The sequence below is a fragment of the Marmota flaviventris genome, chromosome 10 (assembly GCF_047511675.1).
Source record: "Marmota flaviventris isolate mMarFla1 chromosome 10, mMarFla1.hap1, whole genome shotgun sequence".
NCBI lineage: Eukaryota > Metazoa > Chordata > Mammalia > Rodentia > Sciuridae > Marmota > Marmota flaviventris.
Window position 1 is genome coordinate 41,977,010 of NC_092507.1, and position 16,509 is coordinate 41,993,518.

At 53.4% G+C, this 16,509-nt stretch overlaps 1 protein-coding gene across 5 annotated transcripts in view; it reads left to right on the forward strand.

The window, feature by feature from the left end:
* Positions 1–16,509, forward strand: part of Podn (podocan) — a 39,790-nt gene that overhangs the window by 3,303 nt on the left and 19,978 nt on the right. For 4 of the 5 annotated variants that reach the window (XR_011708837.1, XM_071617841.1, XM_071617842.1 and 1 more), the window contains exons 2-10: positions 3,777–4,093; positions 4,965–5,058; positions 6,354–6,418; positions 7,638–7,747; positions 8,327–8,483; positions 8,835–8,950; positions 9,491–10,148; positions 13,433–13,581; positions 14,648–14,867. Coding sequence is in view for 4 of the 5 variants with exons in the window: in XM_071617841.1 (XP_071473942.1) it covers positions 3,777–4,093; positions 4,965–5,058; positions 6,354–6,418; positions 7,638–7,747; positions 8,327–8,483; positions 8,835–8,950; positions 9,491–10,148; positions 13,433–13,581; positions 14,648–14,840 (1,859 nt within the window). In the remaining variant the exon portion in view is untranslated. Of the gene's footprint in view, positions 1–842; positions 895–3,776; positions 4,094–4,964; positions 5,059–6,353; positions 6,419–7,637; positions 7,748–8,326; positions 8,484–8,834; positions 8,951–9,490; positions 10,149–13,432; positions 13,582–14,647; positions 14,868–16,509 lie in introns of all 5 variants that reach the window. The other variant, XM_071617843.1, reaches the window with a different exon arrangement.

A 16,509-nucleotide genomic window follows, 5' to 3' on the forward strand; every position in this document is an offset into this window, starting at 1 on the left:
GACTTGTGTCCACTGCCTCCACCCATATCACTCCCAGTCCCCACCTGTCACCAGACAGTCTAGTGAGCTTTGTAGATCTAGTGCACAGCATGGACTCTCTTGCTCCAGGCCTTCACACACACTGACCCCACCCTTGCCTTATTTTCCATTGGCCTGATATTCATCCTTCAGAATGGCTAGACCAGCCTTCACTTCCGGGAAGCCACCTCTAGCAAGATTAGGCTTCCCCTGGTCCCCTATGTTCTCTTAAGCGTCCCTCCATCCTATCCCTGAAGATACTGGGATCATCAGACTCAGTTTACACATAACGCTGTGGGTCAGCATTATCTAATAGAATTACAAGCCACAAATGCAATGCAACATTTCCTAGAAGCCATGTTAAAGAAGTAAAATGAAACAGGCAAGTTTAATTTTGTTTAATATATTCAAAGTATTATCGTGTAATTGGTATAAAAATAAATGTGAAATTATATATATTTACATTTTTTTACTACATCTTTGAAATCCACATATACTACATTTTATACTTACAGCACAGCTCAATTTGGACTAGCCACATTTTAAGTGCCACATGTGGCAAGTGGCTACTAGAGGGGACAGTGTGAGCCTCTTAAGGGGAGGAGGCTGCACCCAGCTGGGCTTGTCCCAGGCAGAGCAGCACAAGACAGCACTGAAGACATAGGCTGGGAGCTCAGCTTGACCACTTAACAGCTATTATAATGGCCGACCCCCATGGACTTCAGCTCCCCTATCTGTGAAGTGATGGAAACATTTTCAGTATGGTTCAGAATGCTAATATAAATTAAATATTTGTACAGATGTAATTTACAGATTTTTTTTAGATACAAACAGAAGATAAGGGAGAAAGACCAGCCTATCCAGTCAATGTACAAGGTATGAGGCACCTGAGCTCCTTCCCCTAGATCCTTTGTCCCTGGTCTCCTGCCCTGAGTGAATTTAGGGCTCAGGTTTGGACCTGCACCCCTCTCCCAGGGACCTTGTCTGTGGTGGGGTCAGACAGCAGGGAGGGGAGGCTTGCCTCAGTCTAGTGCTGGCAGCTCCTGGGCTGAAGGCTGTGGAACCAGCTGTAGGGTTCATAGTGTGCCAGGGGAGTGGCAGTCTGTGGACTGGCATTTGGTGAAGGCACTGGGGCAGCAGAGGGGTGGCAGGGTGAGCATGGGTCCAGACAGGTGTCACTTACTGCTACCAACTGAGCCCAGGAGCTGGGTATGTGCTGGGCTCCCTTGTTCTCTGTCTGACCTGGAGGCTGGGAGCCAAGTCTGCCTGGACAAGTGGACCTATGGGTGAAGAAGTCCCGGCTCTTCTCTCTCCTCACGTTTTTTCGTTCTAGGGCTTGTCATCCAAGAGATCCCTTTACTCTGCCATCTCAATATGGGTAGGAAGTGGTTATTGGTACTGGGGTCCATTGTTTCCTCCAAAAGAAGGGCAGGACCTTATCTACCTCACCTGTGTCCCCAGCACCCAGTGCCAGGCTGGGTGCAGACAAGCCTCACCTTGGAGAATTGGCTGAGCCAATGAGGATTGCAAAGCTGTATCTGAAATCCATAGCGGCCAGCTGCAGGGCTGGATTTCGTAGATGGCCAGCATGCTGGCAACATCTTCTGAGAGCAGGTGGGCTTGTCTGACCAAAAAGCCCAGGTGAGGTCTAGACAAGGGGAGGGAAGAGCAGGGGATTCTGGAGTGGGCAGTGGTGTGGCTGGGAGTGAACCACACCATGGAGCATATGAGTAGTGGCAGGAAGAACTGACATTGATTGAGCACTTACTGTGTGCAGTGTGTTGCTCTCGCTGACCCTCTCAGTCTCCCATGATGGCAGTTCTGATATCATTCCAAAGACAGATGAGAAGCTAAGGTTTAGACTGTTTCAAAACTTTCCTGAAGCTGGATGTGGTGGCACACGCCTGTAATCCCAGTGGCTTGGGAGGCTGAGACGGGAGAATTGCGAATTCAAAGCCAGCCTTAGCAAAGGTGAGGTGCCAAGCAACTCAGTGAGACTCTGTCTCTAAATAAAATACAAAAATAGGGCTGGGGATGTGGCTCAGAGGTCAAGTGTCCCTGAATTTAATCCTTGGTACCAAAAAAAAAAAAAAAGTTGCCTGAAGTCACACAACAGTTAGGGACCAGAGCTGAGATGACAGCCCTGGTTGTGTGCCTACAAAGCCCACTTGGCCATCTGTGTGATTGTATCCCCATTTCCCAAACTCTCCCAGGCCCAATTTCTGGTCAGAACCTTATAACCCTGATGTTGCCATGGGAGCGTTTTACTGGGCCATGTGTTTGTGGCTGTGTTGCTCCAGACTGGGGTGGGAGCATAAAGGGGTCCTGAGGAAGATGAGGCCGAGGAGGTATGAGGAAAGAGGGGCAACCAGGCCTCCTTGACTCACCCACTGGTCCATGTGACCTAAGCAGACTTGGGACCCAGCCCTTGGCTTGGATGTGCTGAGGTCTAGACACTTGTTCCTGCACCCCCTGCCCATTTATTGGGGCAAGTCGCTGTGCCACTCAGTACATAGCAATGGCAGCTCTTCATCACCTGACAAGTGCAGGGCTCTGTGTCTGTTATTTTACTAACTCCTCATAGAAGCCTGTGTTTAGACATATCATCTGCACGGTACAGATAAGGAAGTGGTGGCTCAGTGAGGTCCAAGCCCCTAAATGGTGCAGATGGGACTCAAACTGGGGTCTGTGTTCCCTGACTATCACCTGACACAGCTTACCACATCCCAGGGGCATTGACATTTCTGAGTTCCTGTCCCAGTGACTCAGAAACCCAGATCTAACTCAAGCCCAGGTCTCGAAACTGCTGGGACTGTGGCACTCCAGCTTCTTCCTTAGTCTGCACCCTCTCCTTGCTGCAACAGGGGACCATGCTGGGGAGGGACCTCCTGAGTATGGCAACGACTATGTGAGCCCATTAGGCTCTGGTGAGGGCAGCCGAGCGTGTGAACACCAGGAATGGGATGGGGTCACAGGGCAGCAGCAGCAGCTCCCCTCACTGAGGCCTCCTCTGTGCTAGGCTTTATGCTTGGCCTACAACAGACACTGGGAATTGCTCACAGCCCCATGTGTGATGACACAACCCAAGTCAACCAAGCCCTGGACCATCTTGGAATCTCCCCCTCATCATAGCATTTAGAGCTGGTTCTTGGAAAAGAAGTTACTGATTGGACAAGAGAGGGGAAGGGCATTCTGGGTAGAAGGAACAGCAATGTACAAAGGTTGGAGGGAGGATCCACCTCAGAGTTCTGTGTAACTGGGATGGTTGTGGGAGAGGCAGGGTCAAGTCCCAAAGATCCTGAATGGCTAGCTGAAGCTCTGGGATGCAACTGCTGATGCTGGACCACCATGACTTGCGGCTGCTGGAGGAGGGACAGTGGCTCCCTACACTACTGGTGCCAGGGCAGCAAGGGCTTAGCAAAGTTCAGATCCTGCTTCATCTTCTTTTCTGTGAGATGGGGAGACCCAACCTGCTGAGTTGTAAAAGCTTTTGCAGAACTGCCTGAGGACAGGGTCTCATCTCATCTCATCTCTTCACCTCACCCCACGCCTCCAGAGGGCAGCCCTGATGGAGGTTGGGTGGGGAGGGAAGGGTGGCAGGACAGCAGGGTGCCGAGGACGGGAACCAGAGTGGGTCCTGCCTTGTGCCACAGCAGGCCCTGTCATGTCTTTTGAGGGCCCAAGCCTTGTGCCCAGTGCATCTAACAGGCCAAGTCAGCCCTGACACCAAGGAAAGCCTGACTCAGCACCTCCCCCAGGTACCATGGCCCAGAGCAGGGCACTGCTGCTCCTGCTGCTGTTGCCACCACAGCTACACCTGGGACCTGTGCTCGCAGTGAGGGCCCCGATGTTTGGCCGAAGCAGCACCCACAGTCTGAGCCCTGAGGAGAATGAATTTGTGGAGGAGGAGCCTGTGCTGGTCCTAAGCCCCGAGGAGCCAGGGCCTGGCCCAGCTACTGTCGACTGTCCTCGAGACTGTGCCTGCTCCCAGGAGGGTGTTGTGGATTGTGGTGGCATCGACCTGCGTGAGTTCCCCGGGGACCTGCCTGAGCACACCAACCATCTGTCCCTGCAGGTGAGGCTGATGTGATCATGAGGGATGCTGCCTATCTCTAGATTCAGGGTACAAGGCAGATTAGATTTGTAGAGTCCTGGCAGCTGTGGGTCCTGGGCCAGGGTAGCCAGTAATAAGAAGGGACAAGTAGAGGACAACTCTTACATAGGTTCGCTTATTCATTCACATATAGACTATCTCTTGGGTTCCTGCTCTACACCTCCGGTCAGGCGTGGGATGGTGGGCACAGAGGACTTGGACATGCCCTGCCCTTTAGGAGCTCACAGTCCATGGGCAAGGTAGAGACCGAAACGGAGAAACTGCACAAAAAGGACTCCCACTGTGGTGCGCAGAGCAAGCTCCTAATCCAGCCCCAGTTCAACCTAGGAAGGCTAGGGAAGGTGGTAAATGACCCAGGTTTTATAATGTTCCAAGAGGAAAGGGGTCCATGGGGCTTAGAAAGGGAAGCATAGTGGTTTCTGCTTGGGGAACAGCTATGGATGCCTGTCACCAAGTAGAAATACCCAGGGGGTGGGTCCAGAGGGCAGATAGCCCACTAAGCATGAACAACTGTCTGTAGATGTCTACATGTGGGTTCCTTCCCGTCACCCCCGTACTTGGGATTGGAGTCTCAGTGCATGCTAGGCACGTGCTCTACCACTGAGCTACATCCCTACCCATACCTGTGGGTCCTTTGAAAGGCTCACACATCTCTGTGGTCACTGCTGTACCCCCAGTGCCCATATGAGCCAGCACCCAGGTTCTGTTTGCCAAGACAGATGCCCAAGAGAGGAACTGGCTCCCAGGACTGGGACTAAGGATAGGTACAGGAGTCCCATGCAGCACCCCTCCAGACTGATGCTGCTTCCTCACTGCCCCCTTCCACTTCTAGAACAATCAGCTGGAGAAGATCTATCCTGAGGAGCTTTCTCGGCTCCAGCGGCTGGAGACTCTGAACCTCCAGAACAATCGCCTGACTTCCAGAGGTGAGGGGTCACCAGAGCCATGGGACACCAGGTGGGGACTCAGGGGCCTGAGCATTGCTGAGTATCCATGGGGAAAGCTTGGCCCTGCAGATCCTGGGGTGTGGAGGAGTCAGGCTGGGCTGGGTTGGTAGTGGGGCTGCGTGAGGATGGGCTCCTCATGTTCCAGGGGCTCCATGATGTTGCCTGAAAGCCAGCCTTAGGTCTTTCTGACATGAGTTGGGGTGGGGCTTTGGAGCAGCCAAGCTTCCCAGGACCTTATCATAGACTCTTCCATTCACAGGGGCCTTTAGAATCTAAGTCAAAAACAAAACAAAGAGCTGTAACTCAAGCTTTATTTTTTTTCTGATGACAAAAATGGTATGTGATTAGGATAGAAAACTTAGAAAATAAAAGTGGAAAGAAAAATCACGTACTGTTCTGCCACTTTGAATTAATCACTATCAACATTTTGGTATATTTCTTTCCAATTTTAAAACAGCCTTATTGAGGTGTGATTTATATTCCATAAGATGAACCCAACTTAACGGTACAATTTGACAAGTTCTAGTAAGTTTATGCAGATGTCCAACCATCTCACAATCCAGTCATTTTTTTCCCTAGTGTTTTTCAATTCATCGCTGAATTCCTACTTCAGATGTGATAATCGGCCTCTCTGAGCAGTTCGCCTGGCGGCGTTCCCCATGTTGCTGCAGCTCTTGCTGGCCGGCCTTTTACACCAGCAGGGTATCCATGGAGGGACACGCCACGGTTTATGTAACTGTTCCCTCTCATTAAAAACTTGGGCAAGTCCCAGCATCTGGGGGTCCTGGAGCTTGGAACTGAGTGTCGGAGTCGGCCTTAGGGCTGGAGAGGGGCCAGCCTGGCTGGGCTCCCAGCAACACAACATCTGTCAGAGGGGCAGGGGCAAGCCAGGTGGCTGGAAGACCCAGAAGTGGTAGTCCTGCCCTACACGGAGCTGTCCCAGCTTGTCCCCCCACCTGTGGAGGGGTCTGGGTGTTAAGAGAGGCTCTGACACCTGTGGCCATCCCAAGGGGAACATTCCTTCCTGGCTGAAAGGGTCAAGCTACTTCATCCTTCAGTCCCTCAGCAGGCACTTAACTGCTTGCTCCTATGCTTGGGCCAGAGAGCAAGGAGAAAGAAAATGGGGCTGGGCAGGCCTGTTGGGACTGACCGGGAAGGGATCTGAGTGGCCTATCTCCCTGTTCAGGCAAGTGGTGGGTAAGGCCAGGGTCGGGTGGCTCGCGTGCTTCCCTGCAGCGTCTCCTTCATCCAGGGCTCTGACCTGTCCTTTGAAGGGCTCCCGGAGGAGGCATTTGAGCATCTGACCAACCTCAACTACCTGTACCTGGCCAACAACAAGGTGAGGGCCTCGGAGGGTGGGGTGTACTGCCCTGCCCTCCCGATGCTGTCTTCTGCTAAGTTCCATGAACTTCTACCAGGCCATTTCCTGGCTGGCTGCTGGGTCCAGCTTGCTGTTCACACATGACCCTGGAGGAGGCGAGGGAGACAGACCCCACCTAAGACATCAGAGTGTCAGATAATGAAGATAAGCCCAAGCCTCCAGGAGTATAGAAGAAAGAGACCCACTGCAGGGTGCCTGGAGGGCTTCGTTGTGGAGATGAAATGAGGCAATAAAGGGTAGTCAGATTCCAGTTACAGGCCCTGAGGAGGACACTGCAGAAGAAGGGTCAATAGCTGGTGTGGAAGTGTGTACCTGTGGTACCAGCACTCAGGAAGCCGGACACGGGTATCACTTGAGTCCAGGAGTTTGAGACTAGCCTGGGCAACATAGTGAGACCCCCATTTCAAAACAGAAGAAACAAAGGGCCAGCATGAGCCAATCTCAAAATACACAGGGCCTATCCTAGCCTCTTCTCCCTGAACACTCTGGAGGCACTCTTGTCTCCTCTAAGGCTCTAACTTCCATCTGCAATCTGGCCATGTCTGATGGCAATCTCCAGCCCTTTCCACTCCTGAGGTCTGCCTGCCTCTTCGACATCTCCCCTAGGTGTCTAATGGAAGTGGAACTATTGCTTCTTGCCCCCAGCCCCAAAATTAATCCTCTATCTTCCCATCTGGGTGAAGGACATCTCTAACCACCACAGCAGCACTGGTGTGACCACAGATCAGGAGTCTTCTAGAGCCTGGGCATCCCTCACCCACGTCCAACCCTCTGCAGGTCCTCAACCTCTCTCAGGCACCAGTCTACCACCCCTCCCTGGATGCTCCTCTGCCTCATTTGCTTCTCCTCTTTCTCCTCAGGGAAGCCAGAGCAACATTTAAAATCTTGTCCACTTCTACCCCTCCATCTAACTAGGATGAGCCCAGGAGGACATGGGGGGGGCAGATTAGAAATTGCTAGCAGACAGGCAAAGCCTTGACCATCAAGCTAAGTACTGGGGAGCCAGAGATACTTTGGTTCTGCTCTTTTGGGGAAGGGTAGAGGTTTCCACTTTAGAAAGATGGCGTTGGTTGTAGAGAGGAGACTTTTGAAGGGACCCAGATGAATAGCTGGCCATGGGGCCCAGAGCTGGCCTCTGCTCTCTATTGGTCTTTCCGACAGACTCTTCCCTTTTCAGCTGACATTGGCACCTCGATTCCTGCCAAATGCCCTGATCAGCGTGGACTTTGCTGCCAACTATCTCACCAAGATCTATGGGCTCACCTTTGGCCAGAAGCCAAATTTGAGGTCAGAGGGTGATGGTCTTGGACTTGGCAGGGGCAAAGGGAAGGGCTGAGGTAGAGCTGCCTCTCTTATGTGAGGCACAGTCAAGACCCTGAGAGGGATGTGCTATGTAATGGGGCAGCATCACATCAAGGGCCATGCTCAGAGCTGTGGTGGAGGGACACCCAAGGACTGGAGGAGCTCAGGGTCCCAAAGGATGGACCTAGAGGCTGAAGAAGACGTGTCCAGGGGGTGAGAACACTGTGTTCGGGAATAGTGGGGACAGGATGGAGGGCAGCCCCTTCCAGCAGGCAGAATGGCCCTGTACTGGAGCTGCTTTGGGAGGAGCAAATACCTCCAGCACAGGCGTGGTGTGGAGGGGGTCAGGAAATCCTATTTCTTCCTGGTGGGGTGCTGACCCCTCTGGTGCCTGGTCCAGAAGCTGTGTAGGTGAGGTCTGAGCTCTTTAACTGCATCCTTGGGTTAATATGGGAGGAGAGCACTCTGGACCCTGGTCCCAGTCTCAGCAAAGGTTTGAAGCCTCACTGGGAAGTTGGCCTCGGGGCCCCTCAGGTGGGGTGAAGACTATGCCTTGGCCCCCAGGTCTGTGTATCTGCACAACAACAAGCTAGCAGATGCAGGGCTGCCGGACAGCATGTTCAACGGCTCCAGCAATGTTGAGATCCTCATCCTGTCCAGCAACTTCCTGCGCCATGTGCCCAAGCACCTGCCACCTGCCCTGTACAAGCTGCATCTCAAGGTAAGGAGGGAAGAGAACAAAGTGGGGGAAGAACAGACCCACAGCTGGGGCATGAGAGCAGGGACCTGCAGGAGAAGAGCTGGCCTAGTGGGCACAGCACTGCCAACTGAGGCTATGGGGCTGTGGGCACATGATAGAGATCAACAAGTCACTGTAGGAAAGCAGGGAGACACCTGGGCACCTGACCTTTGGTGTGGGTTGTGTGGGGGGCTGTCAGCACACACCCAGATGCTCTGAATCTCCTCTTGGTGGTCCCCTCTCCACAGTCCCCTCTCTACACCTTATCCTGGGGCCCTGTCCCTGTCCCTTGCATCTCCCTCATTCTTCCCTCCCTACTTTCCCACTCTTTAGAACAACAAGCTGGAGAAGATCCCCCCTGGGGCCTTCAGTGAGCTGAGCAACCTGCGAGAGCTGTATCTGCAGAACAACTACCTGACTGATGAGGGCCTGGACAATGAGACCTTCTGGTGGGTCCTCCTCTCACACATCCTCAGCCTCACTGTTGTACCCAGCAAGCTCCTCCCAGAGCCCACCCCCAGCCACGCACTGTCATGCATCCCTTGCCCATCTCCCCTGGACACTTTCCCTGGAGAAGGAAGGATCTGTAAGGTTTGTGCCTCAGTTGACAATGCTGTCCCCAAGAAGAGTTGATGTGTACAGCTAAGGGCAGCCAAGGTGGCAGGAGTCCAGGGAATGTTGGCGGAGACTGGCTTGTTGGTACCAAATACATACTTGAACATTATTATTGAAAGCAAATATATTTTCATTTTGGGGGACCCAGGGTAGCCACAAAAGGCTAACATAAGGTTCCACCGTGGCCTTCAAAGCTCTCATATATCAAAAACCTTGCACAGATCCTTCCTACACTGAGCTGCCAACCCCCATGCTTGGGTGAATTAGAGACAGCACCCCACCCCCATCCTGCCCCCCCACACCTCCCTTGGGAATAATGGTGGGATCAAGCAGATGTGGGTTCCTGCCTAGTTCTAATTCCTTCCTTCCCCCAGGAAGCTCTCCAGCCTAGAGTACCTGGATCTGTCCAGCAACAACTTGACGCGGGTCCCTGCAGGACTGCCGCGCAGCTTGGTCCTGTTGCACCTGGAGAAGAACGTCATCCGGAGTGTGGACGCCGACGTGCTGACCCCCATCCGCAGCCTTGAGTACCTGCTGCTGCACAGCAACCAGCTGCAGGCAGACGGTATCCACCCGCTGGCCTTCCAGGGCCTCAAGCGGCTGCACACCGTGCACCTGTATAACAACGCCCTGGAGCGCGTGCCCAGCGGCCTGCCCCGCCGCGTGCGCACCCTCATGATCCTGCACAACCAGATCACGGGCATCGGCCGCGAGGACTTCGCTACCACCTACTTCCTGGAGGAGCTCAACCTCAGCTACAACCGCATCACCAGCCCTCAGATACACCGCGACGCCTTCCGCAAGCTGCGCCTCCTGCGCTCACTTGACCTGTCGGGCAATCGCTTGCACACGCTGCCACCTGGCCTGCCACGCAATGTGCACGTGCTGAAGGTCAAGCGCAATGAGCTGGCTGCCCTGGCACGTGGGGCGCTGGCAGGCATGGCCCAACTGCGGGAACTCTACCTCACTGGCAACCGACTCCGCAGCCGGGCCCTGGGTCCCCGCGCTTGGGTGGACCTTGCCCATCTGCAGGTGAGGAGGGCTGGGCCATGCCTGTGGGGTGCTATTGGTATGGCTGCCCTGCACCCATTCGTCTGTAGGACATGGTGAGGGCTGGGCCGTGAGGGAGGATCCTCTGGTATAGCCAGACTGAGCTCATTTAGTTTCAGGTATCCATTGGGGAGAATAGGGAGGCAGAGGCTGGGCCTTAAGGTAACAGGGAGGTGGCCATGCAGAGGACATGACTAGTGTGCCTGGGTCAGCCCAGCCCACTTTGGGCAGAGTACAGAAGTGTCTGTCCAGGATGGCCAGATCAGTCTCACCACAGGTAGTTAGAGGTTTAAGGGCTGTGGAAGTAGGAGCTCATGCCTGCAGGTGGGAGGCCCACAGGACCACTTGGAGGCAGTTCAGGTAGCTTGGGAAAGTCCAGCTCATCCCTCTGCAGGTACAGTGGTGGGTTCTTGGAGAAGGCTGGGCCTTGGGTTGGGAGGGTATTGCCCATGTCATGGGCTCACCTCACCATACTGCAGAGTGCTAGGGGCGGGGAGTCTGCCCAGGGCATTCTGGGGTTGGCCAGTGAGTGTGACTGCTGTGGCCACATGGTCAGAGTCAGTGATGTCTGGGCACATGCACTGAGCTTTTTTGGGTAATAGGTGGACCCTCCCAACTTAGCAAGTATAGGCAAAAATGAAACTTTACTGCAGAACCAGGAGGGTGTTGCTGAAATGCTGGGTGGTTCCCCCCTGAACTGGCCACAGCCTCCCTACTGCCATACCAGAGCCCCTTCACAACCAGACCTCAACCTGGAGGCTCTGGGCCTCCAAATTGCTGTCCCCTCACCTCAAGACATCCTCTGCTCTCTTTCTCAGGGTTCTGCTCAAGTGCTGTCTCCTTGGGAGGCCTTCCTTCGTTTTGTTTTTCTTCATAAGCCTGGTCCCCCGAGTCCTCAGGTCCTCTGCTTGCTCTCCTTGACTGCCCTTCCAGCCCGAATAAGCAGCAAGCGTGGGCTTCTGGTCACTTCCTCGGGAGGGATGACTAGATAATTGATCCAACTTTATAGAACTTGCTATCTGGACTAGGGTGTCTGAACAGAGTGCAAGGGAGAGGTTGGGGGAGCCCTGAGGCAGAGCAGGGTGGGGTGTGCCAGGCAGCTGATCTTGCAGGTCAGCTGGGGTCTCACCTCATCCAGACTGCCCTGCTGAGTACCAGACCCCAGCACCTAATCATCTGTGCTGCCCCTCTTGACTGTCCCTCGGGAGCTTATTCTTGAGGACCCAAAGCCCATGTCTTCTCCTCCATGCCCATTCCTCCTGCTGCATTTTCCAACTCACTGAAGGGACAAGATAACATCCATCCAGGGGGACTTAGAAGCTGTCCTTGGCATCCCCTTCTGCCCTACTGATTTCCCTAGCAGCCTAGCAGCACCTGACTCTGCTGTGCTACCACCGTATCTCTGTCTGTCCACTTCTCTCCAGCCCCACTGCCCACACTCCAGACCAGGCCATTGTACTTTTTGCCTGGGGCCCAGCTCCCCAGCTCATCATTTCAGTACTTCATATGCAATCAAGGGTATCTTTAAAAACATGTCCTTTCATACTCCTGTCCTGATTCCACAGCTCCCCTTGGCCTTTTGGGGGCCCAGGACAGACTCCTGGCCATGGCCTTCAAGGCCTGCTCTGCCCCTGTTCCCAATGCTCATTGGCTCCTCTGCTTGAAGTACCTCTCCATGCTGCCCACCAGTGATAGCTAGTCAGTCATGACTTTCATCTGTTCCACCAGCCTACGTGCAGCCCCTACTGTGTGTCAGACAGAGTTTCAGAACTGGGGACCTGTGGGGGCTAAGACAGATAGAGGGCCACTACTACCTGGAGCACACACCTAGGACTCAAATAGGACATTGCCTCCTCTAGGAGGCCCCTTTCTCCTCTACCACTCATGGCAGGTCAGCTGCCTCCCTGAGCCTGGGGGAGCTCAGCCAGGGATGTCTGGTGGACAGAGGACTTTTCCTCACACTGTGATCTTTCTACAGGCAGCTGCTCCTGCTGCCTCAGAGCCCACCCTGGAGAGCTTTCCCTGGCCTGAGGCTGGGCCATGCCCCCCCTACACTCCCTCAGCACAGCCAAATTCCACTGACTTGTCCTTCTCAGTTTGGGCCCATCTGTACAGCTGGTCTGGCTTCCTGAAGGTGGACACAGTGTCTCAGTGGAGTTCGTGTCCCCTGAATCCACAGGCCCAGGATGTTTGGGATGCATGAGGAAATGGCTGAAGTGGAGACACATGGAGGGCACTGAGACCTGTGGGGACAGCAGAAAGCAGGAGCCCTGTGTGTAGGGGTGATCTGTGAAGCTCTTGCTCCCCTGGAATCCTGATGCCAATGTGCCTGGCTGTCTGGATTCATGGCCCCGGTTTTTGACCCTGAGGTTGGCCTCAGGGTAAGGAAGGGAGCTTATTGGTCATGGGGTCCTGCCCTGTGGCTGTACAGTGTCCCTCATAACAACCTGAGGGACATTGAGAGTGGCCACAACAGCACATGCCATAGCCTCCTGCCCACTGCAGGTGTGTTCCTCCTCTGGGCAAACCCATTCCCACTTCCCTGGCTGTGGGCTCCTGGCACTTGATGACTGAGTCTGACCAGCCTGGTACAATCCTGGCTATTGTACCAGGATCACTGTAGGCCTCACACCCTTGCTCAGGACCCCTGTGCATGTGGCCCTTGAGGTCCACAAATGAACACCCCACTTGTGTGCCCTCTAGGGCCAGTGGAGCAAAATTCAAAGACTGGAGGACCCTTGGCCTCTGCCTGTCCTAGGTCTTTAATCTGATGGGAGAAGTATGTTAAGAATTAAGGACTGTAGGGGCTGGGATTGTGGCTCAGCGGTAGAGCGCTCGCCTAGCACATGTGAGGCCCTGGGTTCGATCCTCAGCACCACATAATAATGAAATAAAGATAATGTGTCTAATTAAACTAAAAAATAATAAATATTTTTTAAAAAGAATTAAGGACTGTGACACCCAAATATCTTGGCTATGACTTCATGTGTGAAGGCAGAGGTGCTGGGTAGGGCCTATATCAATTAGAACAAGGGTTTGGAGTCAGGCACAATAGGTTTCAGCCTCTTACAGGCTGTGTGTCCTTAGATCACCTACCCTCTTTGAACTTCTATTTTCCCAACTGGAAAATTAAGATAATCATAGACCCCCTCTCCTCAACAGGATTATCATTAGATTTAGATAGGCTGGGGTTTGGTGGGAGTTTTGTAAGCTGTTAAGTGCTTTGCATAGGTGGGAGTCCCTGACTCCCATGGTCACCTCTGCAGCTGCTGGACATTGCTGGGAATCAGCTCACGGAGATCCCCGAAGGGCTCCCCAAGTCTCTCGAGTACCTGTACCTGCAGAACAACAAGATTAGCACCGTGCCTGCCAATGCCTTCGACTCCACACCCAACCTCAAGGGGATCTTTCTCAGGTAGTAAGTCCCCAATGCCCTCATACAACCCTTGGCACATGCCCAACTCCAGCCAGACAATTGAGACCCGGGAGTATCTCATATGAAGAGACCAGTGTTTAGAGCCTGGTTCCACTACTGCCTGGCTGTGGGACCCTGGAGACATCACAGAATCCCATGAGCCTCTGCTGTCTCAACCCTGAAGGGTGAGGACAGTTCTGGCCAGGTCTGATATGCCTCATAAATGGACTTTGGAAACTTTAAAACCAATGCACCATAGTGTTTTTGATGTTAATGTGATGGGAAGGAAACCAAAAAAAACATCTTCCTGATTTATAGTTGGAAAAACTAAGGCCCAGACAGCACAGGTGACTGCTTTATCCACAGTCAGCCAGACTGGGCCTGGGCCGTAGAGCCACAATGTGGACATCCAGGTCCTCACTGGGCTCTAGGGATGTGGGACTGGAGTTTGCAGTGATTCCGAGGACCCAGCTCCTGGAGGATATGGCACTTCCATCCAGGGCCAGTGTAGTTCTTCCCAACACCCCCCACACCCCAATCCCAACCCTCAAATCAGATTTGAAACAGAAGAGAGTAGAGCAGAAAGCCAAGAGCTTGGTGACATTAGGTGGAGTGACATATGTTCAGGCTTCTACAGTGAAGCTGAGGTGCAGAGAGTAGGGGGGCCTGAGATTAGAGTCTCAGCCTTCCCATGGCCTGAGAGTGTCTCTGGCTCACTTCAGCAATGGCTTTGCCTGTGTGTCAGCTCAGGCTTTGGGGTTAGTGCAGGAGAGCAGGCAGAGAGCCATTCCCAGGTCTTCCACTCCCAAAGTCGTAGTGAACATGTGTGCAGAGGGAGAATTCTTGCTTTATGGATGACCAGCCCAATGCCATTCCCTGTCCCCAAGCCATTGTTACCCTGAACAACTGAGACTTCCCACAGTGCACCATGCTTCTCCACCCCAGGCCTTTTCAACTAATGTATCATCTCCTGGAAATGATACATCTTTTACCTTCCAAGGTAAATAGTGGGGAGGGACCCCAGAGCTGGGCGCCTACGCTGACCCCCGTGTGGATGACTTCCTAGGTTTAACAAGCTGGCTGTGGGCTCTGTGGTGGAAAGTGCTTTCCGGAGGCTGAAGCACCTACAGGTCTTGGACATCGAAGGCAACTTTGAGTTTGGTGACGTTTCCAAGAACCGTGGCCACTTGGAGAAGGAAGAAGAGGAGGAGGAAGAGGAGGAAGAGGAGGAGGATGAGGAGGAAGAGGACAGGAGATAGGGACAGGATGACACAGCTCTGGCCTAGGTAGGTGGCCTCTCTTCACCTTGCTTTCCTGTTCCTACCCCAGTCTATGCTGTCTCTGTCCATTCTTCATTCTCTGGCCTCTGTTTCATCCCTTCATTTTGCAAACCTACATGCTCATTTTGCAGATAGGGATGCAGCAGGCCCTGGGTTGGGGTATGACATCAAGCCAAGGAGACCAGTCAGTGCCAGGGGATTCTAGTCCAAAGTGATCGGCACTGTGATGGCAGCAGCCCAGGAATAGACTGGACATAGGGCCTGAGGCTTGGGAATGAGGTCTAGGCTGGAGATGGGGATCCAGGCATTTTCAGCTTTGAGACAGGCACTGCAGCTGCAGATGGCTGAGGTCTTGCCTAGGGTGAGCAAGTAGGGGGTGTGCAGAGGAGGCTGAGATGGAGCAGTCAGGAGAGGAGTTGGAAACCACAGACTAGCAAGCACAGGGGTGGGGGTGCTTAGCTGACCATGGGGCATGGAGAAGATGGACAGTTGGATCATCCATGGCTGGGTTTTGCACACACGTGTAACACAGGTACCTGCACCCATGCACATGCACACAAACACATACCTGTATCTCAGCATACATATACCAATGGACACACCCATGTCTAAGCATGTACACACATTCACAAAGCACACACACAACATGCATGCCATTCATGTGCATACAGAAACACACATATTCCATGACACGTTCATAGGCACAGGCCATGTAGTAATAGCACTCACAAGTGTGCCTGCATGTGAGCACACACATGTACCCTCACACTCAGGCCCTTGCATGTAGACACACATATGTATGCATGATTCATACAGACAGGCTTCTCCAGAAGTGGGGTACCCAGCCGGGTCAGTACTGCCGAGAGGCTGAAGGAGCTACTGGACTTGTCCACATGGAGTCATCTATGACTTTGTAGCAAGTGACTACAGGGAAAAATGGGAGTGAAGAAGTGGATCCAGGAGTGTAGATACCCTCAGGACGTCTGGTTTGAAGAGATGCAGGGGCAGTAGTGGGCGCATGTGAGCTCAGGAAGGGCTCATTTCATTTGCTGCTCCTTTAGGGATGAAGCTGGTTTGGCTGCTGGTGGTGGCCATGAGGGGTGTGGTGCTGAGGAGAGTGAGTGTAAAGCACTGTGAGCCACAGGAGGCCAGGCTTTCTCTACCGTGGCTGGAGGCCCAAATGGTTGCAGTCACAGGCAGGCTGATAGTGGTGGCTGGATCTGAAGTCACATCAGCCAATGATTTCAGCCTTTCACCTTCTCCATGCAGTAGGGGGTGCTTAGCTGACCATGGGGCACAGAGAAGAGGGACAGTTGGATCATCCATGGCTGGGTTTTGACCAAGGGTATGGGACCAAGAGGACAGGGAACAAGGAAACAGAGTATATTAACAGGAGGATGACTGAAGTCATGGGTCCTGAGGGCCAGCCTAGGTAGGGAAGGCAGTAGAGACCGGAGGAATCATTATGCATAGACACTGGGGAGGGTGTTAGAGCTTGGGCACAGTGACAGTGGGTGGTTAGAAGGAGAGGCAGGTAGTCAGGGAGATGTCAGAGGTTAGTTAAGAGTTGGGAGTGAGTCATGCGGGGGGTCACAGGGCCAGGGTGTGGACATGGGTGGGAGCTGCTGGGCCACTTAAGGATGTTGAC